Source organism: Panthera pardus, unplaced genomic scaffold, assembly GCF_024362965.1.
Source record: "Panthera pardus isolate Hobbes unplaced genomic scaffold, ASM2436296v1 HiC_scaffold_16, whole genome shotgun sequence".
Taxonomy (NCBI): Eukaryota; Metazoa; Chordata; class Mammalia; order Carnivora; family Felidae; genus Panthera; species Panthera pardus.
In genome coordinates, this window is record NW_026526721.1 from 152,848,714 (window position 1) to 152,875,380 (window position 26,667).

Below are 26,667 nucleotides of genomic sequence, written 5' to 3' on the forward strand. Positions count from 1 at the left end.
TAAAAATAACACATTGCTGCTTTATTCTTCCCTTTGGTCTCCCTTCAAATGACTTTAAAAAATACCAGTAAAGGAAGAGAAACACGCCACAGAAAGCCCTATGATCTATTTCGGTTACGCACTGACATTTCTACGGTCCTTCCAATGCACTCGATAATTGCGATGCAGAAAACATGCTTCAGAACAAGAGCCTTTGTAAACGTAGTGATGCTTAGTAAACATCTATTCTCCACAGTGTATAGTTCAGAGCCTGTGCAGGAAATTCTATGATTCCTTTGAAGCCTAGACATAAATATGCAGTCATTGGAGGAAGTCTGGTTTGTAGGTAAGTGGAAATGATCCTATGGACCTTCTCTGCCTCGGCATCTGGCTAGTCACCTGACTAGTCTGAATTGAATAGAGGCCAACACTCTTCCCTGGTATTATGTGATTCCCTAAAGCCTCAGGGTAAATATTTGATCCCATAAGCATAAAACTGGATACTTCTATGAGAATATTGACTATCTGAATGAAAAGAGCAGAGAATCTTTCTAGAACATTCTTGATTGGAGATACAAAGGGAGACTACGTAGGGTACATAACAGTTTGGACCGGCTTTACAATTTTGCAATTTCACATTATTGTAGCTTTTTGTTGAATATCGATTAGCCATCTGGTTCAAAATGTGTACCATTTTTGTGAACTATGCTGCAAATTATTTGAAGTGACCCCAAATGTATTTTCAGCTATATGACTGAAAGCATAACACTGCAAAAAAAAAAAAAAAAAAAAGATTTTAAAACCCATTCCTGTGGGCTACTTCTAAGACATTGATTTGAGGGGAAAAGAATAAGGAAAAGGTAACTATTTTACTACAAATACACCATATGCTTATTACATTTAGTGCTTTAAATTTGTTTTATTAAAAATAATTTGGGGTACCTAGGTGGCTCTGTTGGTTGAGCATCTGACTTTTGATTTCAGCTCAGGTCATGATCCCAGGGTCATGGGATCGAGGCCTGCATTGGGCTCTGTGCTGCACGTGGAGGCTGCTTAAGATTCTCTCTCTCTCTCTCTCTCTCTCTCTCTCTCTCTAGTTCTCTCTCTCCCTCTGCCTCCTCCCCTGCTTGTGCTTTCTCTAAAATAATCAAATAAATTAAAAAAAATTGGTTACTGATTTCACTCATGACAACTATTCAAAGAATATGTCCATTAAGCAGGCATATGAAAAAAAATTTTTTTAACGTTTATTTACTTTTTAGAGAGAGAGAGAGACAGAGTTTGAGTGGGGGAGGGTCAGAGAGAGAGGGAGAATCTGAAGCAGGCTCCAGGCTCTGAGCTGTCAGCACAGAGACTGATGCGGGGCTCGAACTCACAGACGGTGAGATCATGACCTGAGCCGAAGTCAGACGCTGAACCGACTGAGCCACCCGGGGGGCCTCAAGAAGGCGTATTTTTTAACATTACAGAAGCAAATGAATCTTTAGTTTCTGCCGCCTCCCCAAAGGACTTTCCTCTTTTCCTTTCCTATATTCTTCCTTTTTCATGACAGAGAGTAGCCAATGGTTTTTCTTTATCAAGAACAATTGGTTTTGAGGTCAGTATTAAACTAGCCTCATAAACTAAAAGAAAGGGGCAGCCCTCTTCTCTGCAACTTTTCGTGTCCCTGAAAGAGCTCACATCATCTGGAAATTCTCCATTCCTTATCTGTTTGGTTGAGTTTACTTATAAAGTTTGTCTGGGCCTCGTATTTTCAGGGTGCAAAATTCAAAATATTGATTCAGTTCCTATCGTGACTAGAAGCCAATTCAAGTTCTCAAGTTTTCTATTCCTTCCTAGGTCAGACTTTAGTCACTGATATGTTTCTTGGTATCTGCCCCTTCAAAATTTATTGGGGGGCACCTGGGTGGCTGAGTCAGTTAAGCATCTGACTCTTGGTGTCGGCTCAGGTCATGATCTCGCAGCTTTGTGGGTTCGAGCCCCGCATCGGGCTCTGCGCTGACAATGTGGGGCCCGCTTGGGATTCTCTGTCTCTCCCCCTCTCTGCCCTTCCCCACTCGCGCTCTCTCTCTCAAAACAAATAAACTTAAAAAAATTTTTTTTAATTATCGGCATGAAGTTGGTCATGGGAGTCTTTTATTTTCCTTTCACTCTCTGTTATGTTCATCCTTTTTTATTACTGCGTTTTGCTTCATCACTCTCTTTTATTCTTAAAAAAATTGTGATTGTAGGTTTTATTTACCTCTTTTAAGGACCATTGTTAAAACTGGTTAACCTATCTGTGTCATTTGATAACTTCTCCTCTTACCACCTATTTATCCTTTTCCTACTGCTTTTTGGGGGCTTATTCTGTATCTTTTTTTCTGACTTAAGTATGATGCTTAGGTGTTTGCTTTTCAGCCTTTTAATTTTCATTTATTGTTTATTTTTATTATTTTTTTAATTTTTGAGAGAGAGAGAGAGAGAGGGGCATGCATGTGAGGGAGAGGCAGAAAGAGCGGGAGGGAGAGAATCTTAAGCAGGCTCCATGCTCAATGCAGAGTCTGATGCAGGGTCTGATCTCACAAGACCAGACTGTGAGACCATGACCTGAACTGAAATCAACAGTTGGATGCTTAACCAACTGAGACACCCAGGTGCCCCCCGCCTTTTTATTGTTTAATGGAATACTTTCAAAGCTAAGTACTCTAGTCACAATTTAGCTACATCTCACAAATTTTGAATTGTAGTATTTTCATTATGACTTAGTTTTAAGTATATTCCAATTTTTATTATGAATTCTTTTTTGACACATGAGCTTGTTGAAAGTATGTTTTAAATTCCTAAATTATGGTTGCTTCTGTATCTTTTGACTACTGGTTTCTAACTCATCTGCATGATAGTCAGAAAGATATAGTCTATATAATATTAATTCTGTAAAAATTTATGAAGCTCACTTTATGGTCTGCCGGTAATCAATTTCATAATTGTTCTGTGTGTCCTTAAAAAGAATGTGAATTCTCCATTTGTTAGATGGAGTGCCCTTTTTAATTTAATTACGATTGTCAAGTGTGTCCTCAGATCCTCTAAATCCTGAATCTTTTTATGCACCTGCTTTGCCAATGACTTGAGAGGCATGTTACCACCTCTCACTATAAAGGGGGATGTCGATTTCCCTAATATTTCTGTCAATTGCTCCTTAAGTTCCTGTCATTTAAGGCTGTACAGTAAGTAGACGTAAGTTTAGAATTTATGTCTTCTGGTGAAGTAGACGTGATCATGTAATGACAATTTTTTTCTCTAGTAATGCTTTTTTGGTCTTAAAGTCCATTTTCCCACACATTAATACAGCTATGCAATCTTTTGCCCGTGGAGCTTTTAAAATAGATGTAGTTTTTCACATTTATTTATTTGTTTATTTATTTTTGGGAGAGAGAAAGAGAGAGAAGAGGTAGAGAGAGAGGGAGAGAGATAATACCAAGCAGGCTCCATGCCATCAGCACAGAGCCTGATGAAGGACTGTGAGGTCATGACCTGAGCTGAAATCAAGAGCTGGACACTTAACCAACTGAGCACCCAGGCACCCCTTATTTTTTCACTTTTAAACTTTCTGCATCCTTGTATTTTAGGCTGTTATAAACAGTTAAATAATCCAGTGCGTAAAACTCTGTAATCTAGGGTTTAGTTGATTTGCATTAATTTTGATTACTGATAAATCTGGATGCTTTTCTAGCATTTTCTTTTGTATTTTCTATTTGTCTCAAATATTGTATGCTTTGTCTCTGTGCCCCCTCCCCCTCTTTCTTTTAGTTTATACGGTCGAATCTATTTTTCTAATCTTCTGGTGGCTACTCTCAACATTTTACGAGGTGTATTTTACTTAACAAAACCTAAAGTGAAATAGTATCCTTCATTTCCTTCCAATTCATACAAGGATTTTTGAATGCCCATTTCTCACTGAGATGTCTCGTATTTCAGTTAATGTCTTACTGACAGCTTTTTGCTAACATTATTATCTTTTTACGTGGCCAATGTTCACTTGGTTCTTTCTTTGTGCTTCATTCCTTGCTTCTCGGTCCCTCCTTTGAGATCACATTTTCCTCTCTGAAGTACATCACTGTGAAATTTCTTGAGCTGGTCTTTCTTCATGGCAGTGGAGACACAGCATTTGCCTGAATATATATATTGGAAGACAGTTTTGTGGTTGTTCCATTTATAGTTCTAAGTTAGGAGTTACTTTTTCCCCCCCAGATTACTGAAGGTACCGTTCTACTCTCCATGTGGTTCCATTCCTTTGCAGGTGATCTTTCGGTCTGCATTTAATATTTTTTCACCTTTGAAATTGTGCGGTTTTGCCAGGATGGTCTCAGTATAAATCTTTTGAATTTGAGGGATGGTAGCTGTAATCGATTGTGAAACATATTAACCAGTATCTTCATGAACGTTGTCTCTCTCCCATTCTCTCTTTATGTACCTTTAAAGTGTCAATTAGATGCACATTGGACTTTCTTGCTCGTCCTCTGTGTCTCTTTTACTGTCGTGAATTCTATCACTTTGTCACCCTGGCTACACTCTAAGCAATTTCTTTGGCTATATATTTCACAGCACTAATTCTCTCCTCAGGTATATCCAGTACGGTAGTAAATCCAACAATCAAATTTCTCTCTCTCTCTTTTTACATTTCTAAAGGTTCTGTTTGGTTTTCTTAAAATTTGCCCGTTCAATTTCGATGGTGTCCTACTCCTTTGCTATACGTTCTAGTCCATTTTTCATACCTTTAAATATATATACCTATGCAGTTATATATTTCTTTATTTGATAATTCCAACATAGACAATCTCTGACCAGTCTGACCATAAAAAAAGTTGTTTCGGCTCACTCTTACTCATGGTGGCTCATTTTCACATATACTTGGTGTACCATTTCAATTCTGAAATTACAGAAATTTCAATTCTGGAAATTTCTCAGGTCTGGGGTTTAAATTCTCTTACTTCAGAGGCCATTTGGGTTACTTCTGCCAAGTGCCTGGTGCATTTATCTGAGTGGGCCACTTTAAACAAATTAAACTAAAATGTTACATTATTCTACTTTGTCCATAGAGGTAGTACGAATTCAGGCCCTAAACCCAAGTAAGAAGAGCTTCCTCCTTCCTTTGCTTCCTTTTTTCTTTCCTTCCTACTCCTCCCCCATTTCTTTCTTTTCTTCCCCACGCGAGTTAAGGTCAATATAGCATTTTTCTTTACTAAATTCCTCTACAGGGCGTTCTTTTTTTCCTGGTGTCACTAAAGGTACTTACTTTGGGGTATCGGCATTTTCCCAAAGGGCCTCTCATCACACCTATCACTCTGCCTGCTTATCGGGTTTTGTCCTCTATTGACCGCACATGGGCCTTTTTCTTCTCCAGTCTGAGGCCCCAGGGATGTGCAGAGTAAACACTGGTCTTCACCCGCTTATGTCTCTGGATTCCTGCTTTATTATTATTTCCAGACGCTAAGGAATTGCCTTATTTTGCTGCCAGCTCCACCATGCGTTAACTAGAACTTTCTTTTAAATTCTTTTTCCCAGCAAGTTGAGGGGTGTGGTAAAGTAGAAAAAATTTCTCTAAACATCCAGCCCTCCACATAGCCGGAAAGAGAGTCCTCCTTGCTTTTAAACAGACCTTAACCTGCTGTAGATACCACACATCTGGATTCTAGGTATCTGCTGAGGAAGCCATTGAAATATTTGCTCTGTTTTCTGGGTGACAAACCAAAATGCGAGAGATAAAATCAGGGCATGTTAGGGGCGCCTGTGGGGCTCAGTTGGTTAAAAGTGTCTGAGGCTTGATTTTAGCTCGGGTCATGATCTGGTGGTTTCTGAAATGGAGCCCCGTGTAAGGGCTCTGCACTGACAGAGAAGAGCTGCTTGTGATTCTCTCTGCCCCTCCCCTGCGCACCCTCTCTCTCTGTCTCTCAAAATAAATAAATAATCATTAAAAAATTATCAAAAAGCCAAAACAAACAAAAACCCCAGCACATGTTAAAGGCAAGGATAAATCTTCCAAATCCAAGCTTGCCTTTTTTCCTTTCTGGGCAAAATTTCGTTGCTTTAGTGAACAGTAAGGTACCATGGGGCTTTGCGACATCCTCCAGTGGATGTGACTAACCCAGTTTTTTTCTAAAGAATATTTCTAGGAATTTGTCTTAATTATGTTCTATTCCCTCTGCTTCTCTTCCAAGAAAGTTATAACCACATGGAGTCATACCGAAATGCAGTTATGGAAGGCACCGGGTAACATCATTACTTGGCGTTATTCGAGCTGAAACGGGCTTCTCTATTTCTGGTGCATCCACAAGTAGGGTTGTAAACAACAACCAGAAACAGCCAGACCTTCCCAAAGTCTTCCATGAGAGAGAACACAGAGACTTCTTACGCTTCGTCAGGAAGAAAGGGGTAGGAAGAGTACCTGCTTCCAAGGTGCCTTTGGAAACCTTCCTCAAGGATTTTGACATGACTCTTGGCTGCCAGAAACAGCATCTGTATGCCCTGTGTATTTTTTAGAACGCAAATGAAACATGTCGCACAGAACAGCTTGTGACCGGAAGCCACGCACTGCTTCTGGAAAGCCAACACCCTCCTTGCCATGGCCGTGGGGAGGCCGGTGGCCGCCTGGATACACAAGCAGAGTGTTTTCTCTGTGTTGTTTCCCAAATTGCATGGACAGGGGATTAAATCCAATCAAAGGAAAATGTTTTGAGGCAAACTGTTACATAATTAATCCCTCTAGCTTCCAAGGGCACATTGTAAAGAAAGCTCCTGCTGATCAAAGGAATAGTTAATAGATCTCCAAAGCTTTTTAGAGGTTTATTGCTTGCTAAATTCTTCCAACAGATTTCTTTGAATAAGGCTCTGAAAATGCCTCTTAACAGAAAAGAAATGGCAACTGTTCAACTGTGTCTTTCAGTGTATTACTTTGTGCCTCCGTTTCCTTATCTATACAGTGTGTGTGTGTGTGTGTGTGTGTGTGTGTGTGTGTGTGTGTTGGAGGGGAGAGAGTTGGGCTAAATGACTTCTTATCCTGCTTCTTGAACTTTAATAAGATTCGTGTGCAAATTCTGATTCTGCAGCTCTGGAAATGGCCTGAGGTGCTGCGTTTCTAACGGCCTCTCAAGTGATGCCCAGGCTGCTGGCCCATGGGCCACACTTGAGAGCAGTGAGGCTCTAGGCTGCCCCTCTGACACTTGATGACCTCATGGTGGATTGATTAAGAGCAACATGCTTCATTCGGATGATTCCTAAATATAGCTCCTCGCGTTATAAAAACCTACTGAAGAGCACTTTTTGAAGAATCCCCGGGGCAAATAGAGACCTTAACTACTGAGGAATGGGTGAGCAAGAGTGCCAGAAACGCTGGCCAGGATGCCTGAGGCAGGGAGGTAAGGGGTGAGTACATGCTGGGAACGACTGTGCAGAGGAGAAAACAGGATGTACTGACAGACTGGCTATGAGACTGGCCAAGAGGGCAGAGTCAAGTCTGACGCCAGAAGTTTCGACTTGATCAACTAGCAGAATGGAGCTCCTATTTACTGAGCAGAGACAACTGAGAGCCAGGTGGCGTGGCTGGGGCGGGTGAGGGGACCGAGGGTCCGGTTTGGGCGTGTTAACGTTACGATGTCGACTTCACATTCAAGATGGCCAAGTCCAGCGGGCGATATGCACCTGGAGGCAGCAAGGAGCCTGAAATTTCAGAGTCGTCGATGTATGGAATAGTTATTTATACTGCTGGTTCTTTCATTTAACGGCCACAGCACCTCACGGATTCGGTATTATTATTACCTTCATTTCGGAAAGGAGGAGATGGGGGCGGGGAGATTAGGGCACGGCTTGGAGGCCACAGGACCGCTGAGTGAAGTCTAGTGGTCAGCCTCCAGAGCGAGGAGGGGCCGAGGACCAAATACGTCCGATGCAGTTAGTGATGAGCAGACCATCGGCAATTTGGCGATTTGGTGTCAGTGAGCGATGCGGGCGGAAGTCAGGCTCAGAGGACAGAGCAGCTGATCAGACCAGAAGTCTTAAAATGAAGGTCTAGGTTAATACCAGTGTCTGGTGGGTCTGTGCTCAGCTGCTGAAGACGTCCGGGGCTGCTGGCCAAATTCAGCGGCTGTATCCGCGCTGCTAGACAGGCTCCTGCGGCATCACTGCCCGGCCGTGACATTCCCCTGGCGGCCGGCACCGTCTGATTTGTCTCTCCGATGGTGCTACCAAGCGCTCAGTGAACGTCCGCATTGATCCGAAAGTGTCGCTCTCCCCATATGATGCCAGAGCATCCTTGCCCTAGCAGTGAGCTTTCGCAGATGTGAGCGGGCTTGGTGGGGGGGGGGGGCCCTGGTGAACACTGATGCGTATTTAGGAAGGAGTCGTGGAGGATTCTCCCGAGGGAATCACAGAAACACCGTCCTAACTAGAGAAGAGACATAAATGAACTCCTGGAGCTAAGGAAGCAGAGGCGATAGCTTGTAAGACAGCTGCTGATAAAGCAGCTACGGAGGACTGATTGCAGACCTTCTGCTCCCAATCTGGCAAAGGCAGAGGCAACTAGTCAAGTGCAAGATCTACCCCAGACGGCACGTCCCCGTGCTCCCCATGCAGGGATGAGAGCTGGCAGGGATAACTTCCGCCCCGGAGGACGCATTCAGCCCAGGTTAACAACGCAAATCAGAACCCACAACTTTGCTAGGTCACGAGCCACCCTGAGGACAGCTTTGTGACTCCCGCACTTTTGCGGGGCATGGTAAACACTTCATAAATACCTTTTGCATAAGTGAGTGGAGATTAACAGAGGCTCGGCATCAGAGAGGCTCGGCAAGATTCATCCATAAGGGGCTGGTTGTTTCTTTAAACTCTGGCTTAATGTTCTTTCTTAATGTTAGCAAGCAACATACGTAGTTAGCATTCCATGTAAATTTTAGAAATTATCGTAACAAAGGCCTAAGCTATTAGAAAATTAAGTAGTATTAATACAGAACGTTGGGCTATGGCTAGACCATACCGAGAAGTTTTTGAGCGTTCGTTATCTCTGCTGGGGAGAAGCCACATGGGAGGTCCATACTCGCCTGGTACCACCACCCCCTTGGTATGAGGTACTTCAGCTGTTTCCGGGAGTAGCTTCTTCCAGAATAGGCTGCTAATCTAATGTAGGTCAGTGGGGGAAATGATGCATTAACAAAAAGGTCCAGAAGTGACTCCTGGACCCCAATGTAGCTAAGTCCACACTTAGTCCCGGATGAGAACCCAGGAGACAGAACTCAAGGGAACGTCGCAGTCACGTCAAGGAAGTCCATCGGTACTTATGCCCAGTTTGCCTCCAGAATATTGAACACTTGCTAAGACCGAATTCCAGAGCGAGAGGAACACGTGCTAAGACCTTCCTTCCAGAGAAGGAAGACACCTGGCAGTCAACGCTCCCTGCCTGCAGACCTCGATGCACAGTGTGATTCACTTTCATGCTGGGGCAACGCCTGCCCCCCCACCCCCCCACCCCCTCACTCACCGCTGTTGCTGCGTTTTCGTGAGTCATACCCGCCTCCTGGCCCGTCAGCTTCTTCAGGAACCTCCACGAGATCTGAAGTCTTAGAGAAAAGAGGGAAGAGCTGGAATGAACAAAATCATTTCAGTGGGCCAACTGGGCAGAGATTTTGACGTCAGTAGAAGAACTAAGGAAGAATTTGCTTGATTCTCAATGATTGAGAACCCGATCATTGCTGTCCAGTCTATTTGGCTAAATTTAGAAAGGGTGTGTGTTCCCTCGTGGGCACCATGGCTCCCTGCAGGTGTGCTTGCAGGGCTCAGGGGGTGGGCACATGATAGGCGCTCAGTGAGCGTTGCATGAATGTCTAGATGCACAGGTCATAGTCAGTCTTCTTCCCAGGAAGAGACAACTGAGAGAACTCAGAATTCCTGCCCGTACCCTGTCGTGTCAAATTCTCACTAAAACTAGAGCTCTTTTGTAGGTGAGTTCTAAATATAGGCAGTCCCCAAGATGGTTCGACTTTGAATTTTTGACTTTACGATGGTGCAAAAGCAAGACACGTTCAATAAAAACCGTACATCGAATTTTGAATTTGGATCTTTCCCCGGGCTGGAGTTATGTGAGATGATCCTTTCTGGTGATGTGGAGCAGCGACCACAGCTTTAGGACAGTCACCCGATCACAAGGGTGGACAACAGGTACGCTGACAACCCCTCTGTGTCCACATGGCCATTCTGTTCGTCACTTTCAGTATGGTAGCCAATCGATTACATGAGAGAGTCACCAGTTCATTATCAAATAGGCTTTTTTGCTAGATGAGTGTGCCCAACTGTAGAGGAATGGAAGTGTTCTGAGCACGTTGAAGTTGGGCCAGGCTAAGTAAGATGACTTTCCGGAGCTTCGGTGTAGTGGGTGCATTTTTAACGTGATATTTTCAACTTATGATGAGTTTATCAGTATGTAACCCCACTGTACGTTGAGGAAGATTTGTATTAATTATAGAGAACAAGATGGAGTATTGAGGGATGCATTACCTAGGTGTGAATTAAATGCTATTGCCCTTGCTGCAAAATTGTTTATGTAATACTCTTTTTTTTTTTCTTTTAACACGAGAAGCTATAGTCATTATAGCTTATAGTTGGTCAACCTAACCTGCTTAGGTTACAGAAATAACAACAACATCTCCTCTAAGTGGCTAATGGTTACTGATCATTTACCACTTGCTGTTTCATGTTCTATATGTATATTATCCATTTATTCTTCACAGTAATCCTATGCTAGACCTGCCTTTCAGGTAGGGATGTGGAGCCCAGGGAGAAATCAGTAACTCTTCTCCAGGTCCCACAGCTAGTAAGTGCTGGAGCTGGGGTTTGAACCTCCCGTGTGGTCTCCAGAGCTCATGCACTGTGCTTTATCCAGCGATGTGGGGCAGCGGCTCACATGGGCTGGTGACAGCCTTCATGGCCATCCCATTGGGGGCCTGAAATAGGCCTGGGTGGGAGTATTTACACCACAGAAATTGGCCAAGGATACAGATCAGAGACCAGCCCCAGCCGCCAGTTAAACGCTTAGGAGCGTACCCCTGATTGCCGATGCCCCAGCTTTCATCTGCCTGGCTCCCTCCTCTTTGAAAGGGGAATTCAGGCGGCCTCAGAGGAGAGTCACATTTTTAAAACAATTTGTTTGTATCGTAACAGAGAGGAACAAGTTTGCCTTCCCAGCCCATCCAGGGGGCTAGAGCACGTTAGCATCACCTTCTAGAGACTGATTTTTCTCACAATTTAGCTTTAGGCTTCTCCCCAGCCATTCTTACTTTCATGACACATCAGAAAAGAAGAAAAAAAACACAGATGTCACGGGGTCTCTAAGTCACGCATCCCCTGCTCCTTTGAGGCTCACTATTTCTGACCAAAAGTTGCTCTTATTATGTTAATTTAATCTGATGAAACTGAAGAGTGTTCGCACACTAGCCAACCAACTCCCAGAAAGTTTCGAATCTGGTTTCTGCTGGCCTTCCCAAGCCATCAAGCCTTTCACACTCTAGGACATTTGAAAGCACATTAAAGGAAACATAACGATTTCGAAACAGCCAGGCAGCGACTTGCCTACAAAGTAAAGCCGGTGCTTTGACAGCTCTGGAAGAAAACAAACGCGTGGGACAGAGCTTTGCTATGTGGGAATATGTTAGCTCTAGGACATAACGGAACTGCAAGGAAGGCAAGCGACTGAAGTTCATTACCACGTGACCCTGCAGGAAGGAAGCAACATCATTTTAAAGTACCGATCAATTGTTTCTGTTTTCTTCATTGAGGCAAGGTGGACTCTGGGGAAAGAGTGGAGTGACAGATACTTAAGGACAATTTGATCTGTCTTTGTCTCCCTGCAGCTCTGAGAATGCTGCCTTCAGAGAGCACAGTTCCGAGAAAATTTCCGGACAGAGCCGGTGGCAGGAAGTTGAAATGGGCTGTGATGAATGGCTACCTTATTGACATGCAGAAAACCATGGCTTTTGCCCTCGAAACCAGGCTGTAGGGTCCAGGCATGGCTAGAAACAGAACCACTTTAGACAGAAAAGCAAACCGGACATCCCTAAGTTGTCTCCCTGATGGTCTTGCCACTGCTACCATGACTAAAAAATATGGAGGCGAACACGTTATGTTCATTGCCTACGGTGGAGTGTTTCTGAGGACGTCTCCTCATCATGCGTTCAGCACAGCTCAGAACGGCAGGGGCCAGGGACAGCCATGTGCTGCTGGTGCGGCCTCCTCGGGGCCACCTCTGGGGAGCCCCCCGTCTGCTCTTGCCTCCCTGGGCTGGTTTTCCATTTGCCTTTCCACTAGTGCGAGTATCAGCCAAGCACGGGAGATACACGTGCTGCACGTGGACTGCGGATACGCTGGCTGTCACCAGAGACTTGAGAAAGGCCCATGCGAGCAAGCAGGTAAAGTGGACGGGGGTCTCTCCGCTCCGGCCGGAGCAGTTTGTATTTTTCTTTTGGACAGAGGTCTTGACTCGGAAGGGGTGACGGCCACAGGCTGAATGTGGCCTTGGGGGAAGCACCTCACTGGCAGCGATGGCCCTTCTCACTCTCCTAACAAAGAAGATGCCACATGGTGTGTGGGGTTAAGGACACGATCTGTACCTAGATCAGTGGTTCTCAAACTTGGGTGGGCATCAGAATCACCCAGAGGGCTAATGAAGCACACAGAGGCCCCAGGCTTGTTGCAGCAGGACAGGGCCCTGCTCTTTATATTTTTACAAAGCTCTTCAGTGGATCCAGATACCCGCCCCCCCCCCCCCCAAACTTTGAGAATCGGTGGTATAAAACAATAGAAATTAGAGGCCAATCGAGAGCCCTTGTGTTTGGGCAGCTTAGTCTAGTTGAAGGAGAGAGAAAAATGAAACACAAAAGTGCAAAATACCAAGCAATCTGCAAATCACTGTGATACATGAACCGGTTGCTCTGGGCGCCCAGGGAAAGGGCACCTGACTCAGACCTGGAAGAGGGATGTTGTCTACACAGAGGTAGAAACAAGATGTGGGCAAGGCCCGGCAACACTCAGGCGATGTGAATGGGAATAAAGGATAAGGACATCCAAAAATGCTCTCCCCCGTGAAAAACACAAGAACACGGGCAAAAAGCGTCCAAATCAACTTTTTCAAAACTCCAGAAAGCAGCCAGTTCTCTGGGAAGAACGTGGCTACCTAGAGAGTTGCAAAGTGTGCTCAGTGTTGGGAACATGAGTAACGAGAGGCTGTGTGTATCTTTGAGGGTTCTGAGGTCAGCCTTGAAGAATCCCTTGTTAATTCTTCAAGCATTTCCTGAGTGCCCCCTAGGTGCCAGCCCCCCGTATAATGAGATGACTAGGGAACAGAGAGCCCTGATGTCTAGTCGCTGGGTCTGTAATTTTGGAAAGAGAGGCAAAAGCAGACAATTATGCTTCAATTGTCTCTATCCTATAAGAAAGGAAGTTTTTGAAGATCCAGGCGGGGAGCAATTCATCGTGCTTCGGGGAGTCTGAGAACTCTTCATGGCTTGTGTAAAAACTATGTGTAAAAACTAAGACCAACAAGTTGGTCTTAAAGAACTTCAACTAGGGGAACGGCAAGTCCTAAGATATGGAGATGTCAAAGAGTTTGGTGCGTTCAAGGGAAGGTGGGTCTTTAGGGCAGTGACAGGCCTCATATGCCCTGCTAGAGTCTGGGCATAAGCAAATCAATACAGTGTTTCCATTAGGAAACCTGCACAAAGAATGTCTTCAAAAGAAGACAAATCTGGAGGTACTGATACGAGTAGACTCGAAAGGAAGAGGGGAACACAGCTATTTCTTGGAAATAATCTGGGTGAGAGATGGTGGGATTCAAACCTCCAGCACTGGGGACAGAGACAAAAGGCACTTTTGATACACATTTCTGAGTTCTGAGTGACAGGACCCAATCACCGATAGGGTATCAGTTTAGCTTGGACATGCTGATTTAGAGATCTCTGTAGGACCAGTCTGGTACTTGGACAGGAGGTTAGGACTGTAAGTATCTAGAGTCATCAGCTTTAGACATGGTGCTTGGACCAGTGGAATGTGAACGAGTTAACCACGAAGAGCATGGGGCACAGAATGGCCAAGCCAAAGCAGAGCCCTCCGAACAGCCCTGGCTTAAGGAGTGATTGGAGGAACATCAGAGGAGACGGGCTGAGCGGAAGAGCAGGGTGGAACCCTGGGAGGGGGGTGTCTAGCCTCTTACAGAGCCCAGTAATCGGCCCCATTCAGGCATGGCCTGGGAACTGCCCTTCTCGGACAACACACCTGCCTTTCTAATGGATCACACCCTTGTTTCACTTCATAATAACAACTCAAATTCAAGGGCTAGATGCTTAATGAAAATAACACAGTGGCAACTGCCACGTATTGGGTGCGAGGCCCTATGCTAGAAGCTTTACTTATACTCTTACTATTAACCAACCCACGTAGCAGCCGTAACCAATTTACATGTAAGATAAATCCCATCCACGTGTACTCTGTATGTTTTCATCACATTGAGCACCACTTTCACCCTTCTTTTAGGAAATGAGTTAACATTGCCACAGGGACTGCCGATATGATGTACAGCCTCCCGAGGGAGATCATGAGGGTCAAGTACCTTAAAATGTCACAACTTACACCTGCACTGCTTGACCGCAACGTCTGCCGAAACATACTCCATCTTTACTCCGAAATCCCGCAGCGCTCATGTGACTTAGTTGGTATCATACCCTTCCCACGTATGTTCTTATTCTTAAGAAAAACGGTACAAGCCCTGTAAGAGTGTATTTCTTAAAAAATGCTAAAGAATGCCACCCGCTTTCTTCTCTGTTGCATTGGTCTTCTGTGACAAGTTGTGAACTCCGAGGGTAACAAGCCACGTCCTCCACTTCTTGGTGTCCTCTACGGTGCTCGTGAACTGGAGGCCCCTCGTTCACGTTTGCCGAGTGAGACGGAGAGCGGATGGACGTCAGTTTTGTGTTCAGCCGGGACACCGAGTCGAACAAGTTTTGGTTCTTTCCTCTTAGAAATCAGTGGGATGCATGAAGAACAGGGCTTTCAGGGAGTTTAAAGGTGGCATCTAGGGTAACCATGTGGCACCAGAGGACCTGCAATCCTACCTACTCAGCCACCCGACCGCCATATCTACCCACAGACCACAATCTAGGTTATCCTGCGGATTAACCTGCACCCACTGAGGGAGCTGCTTCAACTCAGCCCCTGAGGACCCCTCTCAGGGGTAAGCCCCGCCCTTCTCCCACGATCCACGGGACCCAGCCGGGCAGACTGCCCGGCGGCTCATCTGTGCCCGGAAGCCCCAGTCTAATAGGGGATGCGACGGTCGTTGGGTGCGAGCTATCCTCCCCGGAACATGCACTGGCAGGTCCTTGCCTCTGCAGGAGGGATGGTGGCCTTCAGCGTGATCTGCAGAGCTGTATGGCATCTTGGGGCGTTTATAGAAATTCTGGTTGGGGTAGCCAGCCAGAGGATGATGACAGCATGCAGCGGGGATGCATGGGAACAGTGCTTTTAGAGCAAGTAAAATGTAGAAGCGGTGTTTGGGAGGGTGAGTGTCCCATGGAACCAGGCCCCCACTAATGATACAGCTCAAGCGCCTCTGGGGAGGGGGCAGCTCTCTTGTGAAGCCAAGGGAAGTAACTCATCATACGGAGAAACGACTGAGAAAGAGCTGTAGTTTTGAACTGGGATGTAGCTGGAAGGAGAACTGGACACAACTGGGACTCTCCTGCTCCCGCTACTCGTTGGGTGAAACCTTTCTGTGTGTCGACCGACATGTTGTTATCTATTACTGGTGGAAGGGGAAGGTGGGGGGAATGCATGGACAGTCAAGGAGCAGAGGCCAAGAGCATGGTCTTTGAGGATGAGAGTAAAATGATCCCTGGGTGCTGGCCACAGAAAGGCAAGTGGCCCAAGGCATCTGGGACTTCCCTTCGGAGGCTGCCTGACTCCCAACAGACCCGCCCTCCTGAAGAATTTAGGGGGAAACCCACCGCTGCTGCGGTGCCCGAGGCCCTCCCTCCCAGAGCTCTGCAGGTGGACCGAGGGAAGAAGGGGACAATTACAGAGGTTCTGTGAGGCGAGTCAGAGCCACTGCCCGAGCTTCCCTTCTTTGTTCTCTGGGCCAGGGAGGTGCCGAAGCGGAGGGTCTCGTAGACAGGGTCCACCTTATTGCCACAGGCTGCAATGGAAGAGAAAGGTCGTCTGAGTGACAGGTTTCCTCAACTTACCATCAGGGATGCAGCCAAGCCTTTATCACATCTCCTGGGTCAACAGCCCTTGAGAAGAAGCCTTTGTGGGGAAGACCCACTAATCCCTGGGAAAATGGAGCTCTGTGTGGTTGGGCTTTCCTGGCAGATTTCCCACCCCTGTAATAGGTGCTCATTGGCCAGGTCCTTCCCCTGCACCCATCACTTACAACCAGAGCTCTCTGCTCCCAGACACTTCCTGATTCACTGGTTTTCCTCATTTGTTATCTGTCCCCAGGACTCCAACTTCAAGGTTCTTCCCAGGGACCAGCTTTATTCCCTCTAGGGTGAGGTTTTGCTCGCCAAGGTGTGAAGCCTTGAGCGAGACACAAAGTCTCCAGTAGGAGGCAAGTGTTGAAAGAATTGGGCATCACCAAGCCTCATGAATTTCTCTTTAAAAGCTTTCTGGGGGCGCCTGGGTGGCGCAGTCGGTTAAGCGTCCGACTTCAGCCAGGTCACGATCTCGCGGTCCGTGAGTTTGAGCCCCGCGTCGGGCTCTGGGCTGATGGCTCGGAGCCTGGAGCCTGTTTCCGATTCTGTGTCTCCCTCTCTCTCTGCCCCTCCCCCGTTCATGCTCTGTCTCTCTCTGTCCCAAAAATAAATTAAAAAAAAAAAAAAGAAAAAAAAAAGCTTTCTGACTTATCCATTTCTAGTTTAAAACTCGCCCCCCATCCAAAGGCAAAAATAGATGTAGGGATTCTCAGAGAGAGAGAAGAGAGAGATGGAAGTAAACTGAAAGATATTGTTAAAGAATAAATTCAAGCCAGAAATATCTATACATATAAGACATCTTTTTGGTCCTCATTAAAGAAGAAGTGATATTCACAGAGCTCCTTCCAAACATTGGTCTATCATTTACAATTATTTTTTTTACAACAATATGAAAAGCAGCCTTTGCTGTTCTCCCTTTACAGGGTCTGACAGGTTGGGTAAAGTGTCCGGACACACAGTTAGTGGGTCAGCGGGGAAGCTGGGCTTCGAGTCGGCTCTGTGAGATGCTACACTCCATGCTATTCCATCCCAAAGGAATGGCATTCCCAAAGGAACAGCATTCCCAAAGGAATGGCTATTCCCAAAGGAATAGCATATCAGCAGCCTTTGGGACTTGGGTGTTTTTCAAGCTTCATCAAGGAAAGGAGAATTTGCTCCACCTAATGTATCCCCTCCAGCAAAGCCAACAGTCGTAACCCAATCAGCCAGCAGACAGACGTACAAACACACCCCACTGGGCCTGCGGTCCTGGGAGAACAGCAGCCGTGAATGCGGACCATGCTGCTCAAAACCCAGCTCGGCCCATCAGCGTCCCAACTCACCGATGGGCATAACTTCTTTAATGCATCCAAACTGTTCGTGAATGAGCAAAGGGGAGCTGTAGTAACGCCGAAACCCTTTTGGCTGGAGAGAGAATGAGAAAGAGAAGGGCTTAATGTCACTGATGAGATGGAGAGAACCACACAAGAGCTCTGAAGATAATACCAGCTGGTTTCACCAGGGGCACCCCTCTGTCGCCCTTTAAGATGCTGGCTTGTCCTACAAGTTATCCCCGGGGGGCGGGAGGTACAGGTGGCAGTAAGCAAGCTACAATTGCACCTAGAAAGCAAGCCCCAGCCCTGTCCTTCCCTTTCTTGCCTCTCCTCCTTCTCAGACCATAGCAGCCTCCCTTGTGCCCAGACTCCTCTCCCATCATCTCATCTCCCAGGATCCAAATGGACTGGCATGCATTATTTCGACGTGGCTTACTATTGAGGTTTATTAAAATCATAAAAGGCCTGGAAAAGTGGAAGCCGACCCGAGAGGGAGGCCGTAAGGCCCTTGTGTATATGACAAGCTCCACCCAGAGCCATCTGCCTTGTGTTCTAGACTCTGTTATGTTTTTCTGACCCCTCATTCATGGTCTTTGCTTTGGCTTGTGGGCATCTCCATTGGCCGAGGAGGAGGACAGGATCAGGTGAGGCAGGGGTTTTAGAAAAGGGGATACTGCCAACCAGAGTAACGAGATGAACTCACTAAGAACCTGACTAATTACATCCCGGTGTTGGAAGGGAATTTTGTGGCCCAGACCCTACTACAAGTCTAGAATCCTCTCCGATATTCCTGGAAGGTGGTATCTTCCTTTTTTTGAATACTGCCCGTGATGGGGGGGGGGGGGGGTTGGTGGGAGGAGTGCTCAGTAACCCTGAAGGCAGGCCTTTGGTGACACTGTCTCTGGTTGGTAAGACTTGGCATCTACTGATCCTCAGTCTTTTCCCTGGAGCCACAGAGCAGGATAGAATTCCTCAGGTCTTAAATTTTTTTGAAGATCGCTGTCATAGCCTAAGTATCTACCTCTAGGGTAGACATTCTCGTCCCTTTGACAGCTCTTTGGCCATCCTAGTTTCAATACCCTCAAAAGAGGTTCCTTTTAATCAACATGGGGCGGCAGTACCGAGCCCACACTCCCAAGATGGTAGACCAGCCCAGAATGGGCCAGGGCCATCTGACCTTCCTGGCTTTGGCCGCCAAGATCTGTCAAAGTGGTGTGTCAATTTTTATTACTCTCCCCATTTTTGAACGCGGTGGTTAATCTCTCTCCCCTTCTTGACATCCCCGGTGCTGTCAGCCAATGGAACACTGAGGTGACCAGCCACCCTAGGTTTTCTGGGCTGATGGGGTTCCCGGGATGCCCAACTTTCATCTTTAAAACACGGATGGTCCCAGGACGTGGGACTTCTGGTGCTGACGTTGAAAAAGTTCCAACCCGGGACAAGTCAGCCACTCTGTTAAAGACCCTGAGCCCTTTCACATGGGGAGCGTCTGTCTCTTAGGTTGATAAAGCTCCTCTTCTGGTTGATCCTTATGCCAATAAGGAAGCCCGGTTGGCAGCCCTGGGGTTCTGGGGCCACCTTCCTAGTGTCCGGCTACCAGGGTGCCGCGGGGAGGGAACTCGGGACGTGCGGGGGGGGGGTTCTGGGCTCACTCCTGGCACCAGCCCTTACCAGCTTGCCCATGCACCGCTGGGGTGCTAGGCCATCCAAGCACTTGTGGTGGAGGCTCATCTTACAGGCCTTGCAGCGCAGCCCATGCTTAGCGTTTGCTCCTGTCAGACACGCGCGAGCTTCGGTTAGGATGCGACCCCCCTTTACCTGGCCGACTCGCATCAAGTCCCTGAAAGAGTGGTTGCTCCCCAAACCCAGGTACTTCTTCTCGTCTGTCACTGTCGCATGATGTCTTGGAATGGACAAGATACTGTGGCCCATTCTTTTCCCTTCTCCCACCTCTTCTACTAAGGTACCAGCTCTGCTTTCTTCCTACTCCCTTCCTCCCCATCGCTCCAGAAAATCTCAGCCTCCTCCATTGTTCACGCAGCTCAGGCTGGTAAGTGCTGGTCTCTCTACCCTTCCTACAGGCCGCCCGTCTCTGTTCTTCTGTACGTCTTGCCAAGTAGTGGAAGTGCTGGAAATGTTGCCCATTTTTACCCGAGTTCCTCTCACAGAGTCTGAGCTGTCAGACAGACTCTCAGAAAAATGGCCGACAAAGGGGGAAGAGCATGGTCTGTGTGCGAGGGGGGCTGACGGTACTTAGCGTGGGGACAGGGGACTGGATCTGACACCAGCCGTTGTCTGGCAAAAGAGGAAGAGGAGGTGGGCAGCCGTGAGAGCACTGCTACAGGAGTCACACAGCCTCCTGGGACAGGAGGCACCAGGGGACAGGGCATCATGATGGGGTGGGAAGAAAGGAGGAGAGGAGGAGAGAGGAGAGAGGCATCCTGGGGACCACGCTGTTGCAGTGAGGCTCAAGGCAGCAGGGCTTGGGGGTAGACGAGATGGCTGGTGTGGGGGCCTCAGGGAGCTGGGAAGGGTGTCGGCCACCTGCAGTCTGTGTGTTACAGAGAAGTTGCCGGGAGACTAGGTGAAGATATCAGTGCGTGACGTTTGTCTGTCTCCACTTGGTCCAAAACAAGAGGTGCGAAACAGAGCGAGCTGGTCGGCTCCTAACAGGCCTCAAAAATGGGCTGCCAAAATGGAGTGTAGAGCTCTTGGATAACCGAGCACATGAAGCACATTAGAAAAGGTTGAGGGAGGCGCCTGGGTGGCTCAGTCGGTTAAGCGTCCGACTTCGGCTCAGGTCATGATCTCACGGTCTGTGGGTTCGAGCCCCGTGTCAGGCTCTGTGCTGACAGCTCGGAGCCTGGAGCCTGCTTCGGATTCTGTGTCTCCTTCTCTCTCTCTCTCCGCCCTTCACTCCCCCTCCTCACCCCCTGCTCATGCTCTCTCTCTCTCTCAAAAATAAAATAAACATTAAAAAAGTTTTTAAGAAAGAAAAGGGAGAAAGGTGGGGGGCTGGAGAGGGTGCCCTTGTGGAGCCACTGAGGCACTGTTACTTTTATCGTGCCCCTTCCACAAAATGAGAAGGATAAGGCCTTCTTCTCTACTGAGTCTTACTTAGAGTGGCATTAAGGAGATGATTTTAAAAGCTTGGCTTCTGTCTCCTGGAGCCTGTGGGACCCACAGCTGCGGCTGTGAACGAGGAATGTTCACACGAAGAATGTTGTTCAAGAAGACCACTGGGGAGGCAATGGGACTCCCTACATCTCACAGGCATTATTAATACGTACATATACCCTGAGACGCGTGGCCTCAAGTATCCCACGGCACCCGCAGCTGACTCCTGAAGCGAAATGAGGAGACCATCCCAAGATCATGTGGGAAACACAACCCTCTTCTCTGCCGTTGCCTCCTGGGCTCTTGTCCGGACAAATTCCTAACTGAACTAGTTTATCTGTTTTTGTCTTCCTCCCGTGCACACACAGGGACCAGAACAATCGTTTACAAACACACTTGAATCACCTCCCTCTCTTGTGTAAACATCTTTCAGTAGGTTCTTCCCGTCTTTCTGACATTATACAAAATGCTCAGCAAGGTGGGCAGGCTTTGGATGATGTGGTGGGAGCCCGTATCTGCCTTGATCTCAGGCCCATGCCCTTGATCGCTATGCTCTAGTCACAAGGCCTTCTGCAAATCCCCTGGATGCACAAGCTCTTAAATTTCTCAGGGTCTTTCACACACGCCGCCCTACATGTCTAGAACACTGTCTCTATGACTCTCCACTTGGCTACCCGGTGAAGAGACCTTTGGGTCTCTTTCCATTTCTTCAACGAAGCTTTCTTGGCAACATTCCCCCTTTTCTGTCTAAATGATCTTTTAAATTTTTTTTAAATTCTTTCTTACAGCACTCTGTTGTTATTTTTTCCCCAAGCTTTATCACAACTATTTATTCGAGAGTCTGTTTATGTGTGCCTTTCCTCCTGGGCTGTGAACCCAATGAGGCTCAGGGCTGTGTTTGCTCATTTGCTACTGTGTACCCAGCTCTGACTACAACATCCAATAAATATGTGTTAAATACATTAACGAACGAATTCTCTCATGGTCGCACATGTACCGAAACAGGGGTGATTGCTTTAGATAATGAAGTGGAGTTGATTCATTGATGGTGTAGAAACGGCACTCAAGGGCCGGGAGAGGACTTGAAGATCATCTGTATGTACGATTTCGTTTCGCAGATGAGAAGCCTGAGGGTCCAGGTCAGAGGATGTATTGCCTAGTTTCACCTTTCCACTACTTGACCCCAAGCTTCCTCGCTTTAGCGGGGTTAAGGTACAGGAAGATATGAATGGGGCTAATTAGATGATAAAGAAAAAAGGAAGTACAAGAACACGATATTCAGCTGGGAAAAGCAACGGGCAAACTCTTGTCTGACAAAGACCCTACAAGCCCTTCAGGAGGTATTACCGGAAAACTCCCTTTGAGCACATATCCTTGAACACAAAGCGCGTCCGCTCTTACAACCACAGAACGTCAAAGTGACATGTAAACAAACCAGAAATTACTGGGGATGTGTGCTTAGTCATAAATACTAGCTGGAAAGCCACTCTTCCTTTTTTGAGAGTAACCACTTAGCCAAAAGACTACAACGTCTTCAGCATATTGGACTTTTGAAAGCAACTCCTTATATTTTGTTTTCAAATTACAGAACGCTATTTGTGCCCTGGGAGAGAATGTAAGTAAAAGCTTCGAAGAGGAGTTATTTCATTGTGTGCTGAACTCTGAAGTAGCACCATTATATAGTAAAGTTTATTTTCCTTCAGACCTGCATCCCGTAATTTGAGTTTTCCTTGTCTGTTCTAATACACTCCGCTATCTGAATGAGTCAGATCACCAGCAATTATTTGGTTTGAGGTGTTCCTATTTCTCCTGTGCAATAACAGGAGTGACTGAAGAGGAAAGCCTGTATTTTGTGGCTCAGAGAATAGTTCAAAGGAATAATTCACATCACTCAGTGGTGTCCGTTTACCGTAGCAAGATACGGGGAAGCTCTGGTCTGACTCATTAGTAGTGACCTTCATCACGAAGGCATCACTTAATGGGACCCTGATGCCTCAGTAAGAGTGGGAGAAATACGATTTTAAATTAGAATCTGTCACATGCTGGCTCCTTAAAGTTGAGAAAGCTACTAACATTCCTGGAGCCTCAGCTGTGTCCTTACCATATGGGAATACTACTAAGTACTCTTAGGGTTGCTAATGGTAATAGTGTCAAAAGATATGCAAAGGGGGTTGCATGGGTTTAAATACTTGGAAACATAAAGATGTCACTGGACGTTAAATAAACATGGTGGACTGGCCACATGAGATTCCCATTTATTCATACCAGGAATAAAAAGTGATAGAAGCCCCCAAATCACAAGGTTACTGGGAGAAGTGGCCAGAGCAGAAGAGAATTCAACATGTATTTAGAGGAACAACTGGCTGGGGCACCTGGGTGGCTCGGTCGGTTAAGCGTCCGACTTCGGCTCCGGTCATGATCCCACGGTCCCTGAGTTCGAGCCCTGAGTCGGGCTCTGTGCTGACGGCTCAGAGCCTGGAGCCTGTTTCAGATTCTGTGCCTCCCTCTCTCTCTGCCCCTCCCCTGTTCATGCTCTGTCTCTCTCTGTCTCAAAAATAAATAAACATTAAAAAAAAATTTAAAAAAATAGAGGATCAACTGGAAAAATGGCAAGGAATTTAGCAGAAAAGAGAAGGACTAGATTTTCTAATAGCAACTTGGAAACGGGAAAATCAGGGACCTTCAAACACTGCGGAATTTCAAAATTCTGAGAGATAGTAGTTTCCAACCTAGAATTTTATACCCACGCAAATTACCAACAATTATGTAGGCAGAATACACTCATACGCGGGGATCACACTCGGGGATTCGAAATCTTTTCTTTCCACATACTCTTTCTCAGAAAGCTACTGAAGAAAGTGCCTTAGAAAGATGAGGGAATACAGGAAGCAAGAGGAAATTGCTGGATCCAGTGCATGACAGAAGGACTGACACAGAGGAGAGGGAAATGACATGCTCCTGTGGTAGGTCTGCAGTGGCCCTAGATGGGCGCTACAAGATGAAGGCCATACTCTTGGGAAACAAATGGAACTTCCAAGTTTATTAATGCCCTTCAGGTTTGGACACTGCAATAGATATGGCATTTGACAGATACATGGAAACATCTGGGGGAAGAAACAGTTACAGGTGCCTAAAAAGTCAAGAGAGTTAAAACGGTAATTTCTTTTTTTAAAAATGTTTATTTATTTATTTTGAGAGAGTGAGCATGAGCGGGAGAGGGGCAAAGAGAGAGAGAGGGGGAGGAGGAATCCCAAGCAGGCTCTGTGCTGTCATCAGGCAGAGCCTGATGTGGGGTTCGATGCAACAAACCACGAGATCATGACCTGAGCTGAAACCAGGAGTTGGGTGCTCAACTGAATGAGCCGCCCAGGTGTCCCAAAACGGCAATTTCTAATTGAGGGAATACAGAAGCTGTGTAAGAAAAAATGCAATCACCGTATCATATTTGAATCAGAAGTCAGAAACAGTCACGACAGTGTATAAACTATCAAGCTAACACAAAATTGTGACAAAACTACTTGGGAAGATGAGAGCAAGGAAGGGGGAAAGCAAGGGGTACTGGAGGGGTGAGAGCAGCCAATGCATCCCATAACCATCGGTTTCTTCCGTGGGGTCTGAGCTGCTGAGATAAATCTAAGATAGTTTTATGCGTTCCAGCTGAAAATTGTTAAGAATGGTAGTTCCTCTACTCACATGGAGCTTGGAATGGATCCATGCAAGCCGATGCAACACTGATGAAATGTCAGGCACTGGGCTGTGTTATGAGTACGGTATCATTTACCACTAGGGATAAGTGAGCTGTCCACAGAAGAACCAGGAGCTGACACTCTCATGAATAAAGCTCTCTACATCGATGTTGGGAGAAATACGAAAGGGGTTTTCTCAACGCAAATGCATCAGCTACACTGGATGACAGGCTCCTTTTATTTGAAAAATAAAATTGGTCACGTGCATGTATAAAACAATTGGCCAGAGTCGTTCTGATAAGATTCGGCCGCTAAGCCGTTGCTTAACTTTCGGCCAAATATCGTATTTTATCAGTTAAAGATGAAACAGGAGAAACCAAGGGTTTACCATCGGGACCGCTTAACCAGAGAAATGGTATGAGGAAGGAGTAAAAATAAGCCTGTACAGAAAAAGAAATGGAATCATAATACAGTACTTAATTCTGCAGGGAACAATAGTTGTAATTGTGGGCAATAATTCGTTTGCTTCCAGATTCTACAGCCACGGAATTACTCCTACAATTTACTTGGTTACAACGAATGTAAATTAGACAATAAAAAAGACTCTTCACGGTGATTTGGGGGAAGAAACTTAAAAAAATTTAGAACGAAGTACATAAAAATATGACTATAAAGAGATCCATAAATAGTTCTTGGATTCCACGAAGTATCTATAAAGAATTCACAGATGAATAAAGATAAGAAAAGTTCAAAGACGTACCAGCCCCTGCCCCTAAGGGTTTAGGCACTAACTACCTCTGATCTCCACCAGTACAGGCACGCCATGGCTGGGAGAAGAAACGGCAAGACATCCCAGCATCAGGAGCGTGCAGATACCAGAGATTCGTGTCACACAAGGGTCACGAGATGAAAGCAAAAGCAACGGGTGCATTTTTTTGGTGCCTGGGAAGACCAGAGGCACTTAAGGGCTAGAAACTACGCGAGCCGTGAACCGTAGAAAGAGGACAGTGTTTTTAAACTAAAGGCTGTAACAAAAGCTCTGCTGGATAATAAAGACAGGCTGGCATCTATTACTGTATAATACAGCTGGCATCTTCCACGGCCCTTTATCCTTGGATAAACACTACCACAAGGGATGGGAAAGAATTAGGTGGGAATCTGTTAAGAAGCCCTCGGTGACGGGACCCCCACCTGCTTGCCTTACTTCATTTTCAGGGTACTCCACCTCGACCTCCTTCGTTCTCCCAGATCGTTTGTGGTTCTTGGCAAAGGTGGCTGGATTAGCCTTCTGAAGCGTGCTCGCACGGCCCCTTCCGCGTTTCTTCGTTCAACTGCTAAACAGCTTCCCATCCGGAACCCCTTTGAAGTATTTTCCAGAGCCGCCCACACACACACCCTCCCCCCTTCCTTTATACGGGACCTGTCACTCTCTGCAGCTCCTTACTGTTCCCAGAGTACCTTTCACGACAGGCCCTTGACACCGAAGGCCGGGCAGTTCATTCATCGCTGGAAGCCCCGTGGCCAGGGAAGTGCTTGGCTCGGGACGCTACAGTCCATCAGGAACGAGAGCCCACCCGGGCCTGGGCCAGAGAAGTGCCCAGGCGAAGAGAATGCTGGGGGTCCACCCCACTCATTCTATGGAAAGAGCTAGATTTCTCCTTGTGGTCTCGAATCCCGGAGGCTTGTGTCACTCCGGGGTTCTACTCTGCCCGCAGATCTGGACTCTACGGGCCTCCGCCTAGCTGGTCCTCCTTTTCATACCCATGTTCCAACGTGACTGCATCCCGGCCCGCCGGGACTCAGAACGCCTCAGGGTCTGGGTGACCCCACGATCCAGGCCAGACACTGTTCCACGTGATGCCTGCCTGACCTAGGAAGTGAGCTGAAAGCCGATTCGGGGAATCGCTCCCTCTGTTTCTGCTACCGGCTCTCCATACCCTCTTTGGAGCACCTGTTGCAAACTATCTGGACTGGAATCAAACTGGCCCTGCCCCTTGACTCGTATCATTTTGTCTGTGAGTGCTTTGTTATCCTGACCGAGAGATGCGTCAGATTTCCATCATTGCCTTTACCGCACACATATGACCCTGACATTTTGCCCCTCCCTACCTAAACATGCCTGATTATAGCCGGGGGTTAACAAAACTTCGGTCAAGGTTTCCCGTCCCGATGCAATGAAATCATAACCGACAGCGCCACGTAAATGATGGCCTGAAGGATCACCCGCGGCGTGTTGATTTCCAGGAGAGGCATGCTTAAAATCTAGAACTTTGGTGCCCTTATTAGCAACCGTGGCTTCCAAATCCAAAT

The 26,667-nt window shown here is 46.7% G+C and overlaps 1 protein-coding gene across 5 annotated transcripts in view; it reads right to left on the reverse strand.

Annotated features, from left to right (window-relative positions):
- The window catches only part of STAC (SH3 and cysteine rich domain), a 140,767-nt gene that overhangs the window by 29,394 nt on the left and 84,706 nt on the right, over window positions 1–26,667 (reverse strand). For all 5 annotated transcript variants that reach the window (XM_019418646.2, XM_019418645.2, XM_019418648.2 and 2 more), the window contains exons 3-6: window positions 19,226–19,326; window positions 17,564–17,645; window positions 16,068–16,183; window positions 9,488–9,566 (exon numbers count right to left, since the gene is read on the reverse strand). In XM_019418646.2, coding sequence (XP_019274191.1) covers window positions 9,488–9,566; window positions 16,068–16,183; window positions 17,564–17,645; window positions 19,226–19,326 — 378 coding nt within the window. The remainder of the gene's footprint in view (window positions 1–9,487; window positions 9,567–16,067; window positions 16,184–17,563; window positions 17,646–19,225; window positions 19,327–26,667) is intronic.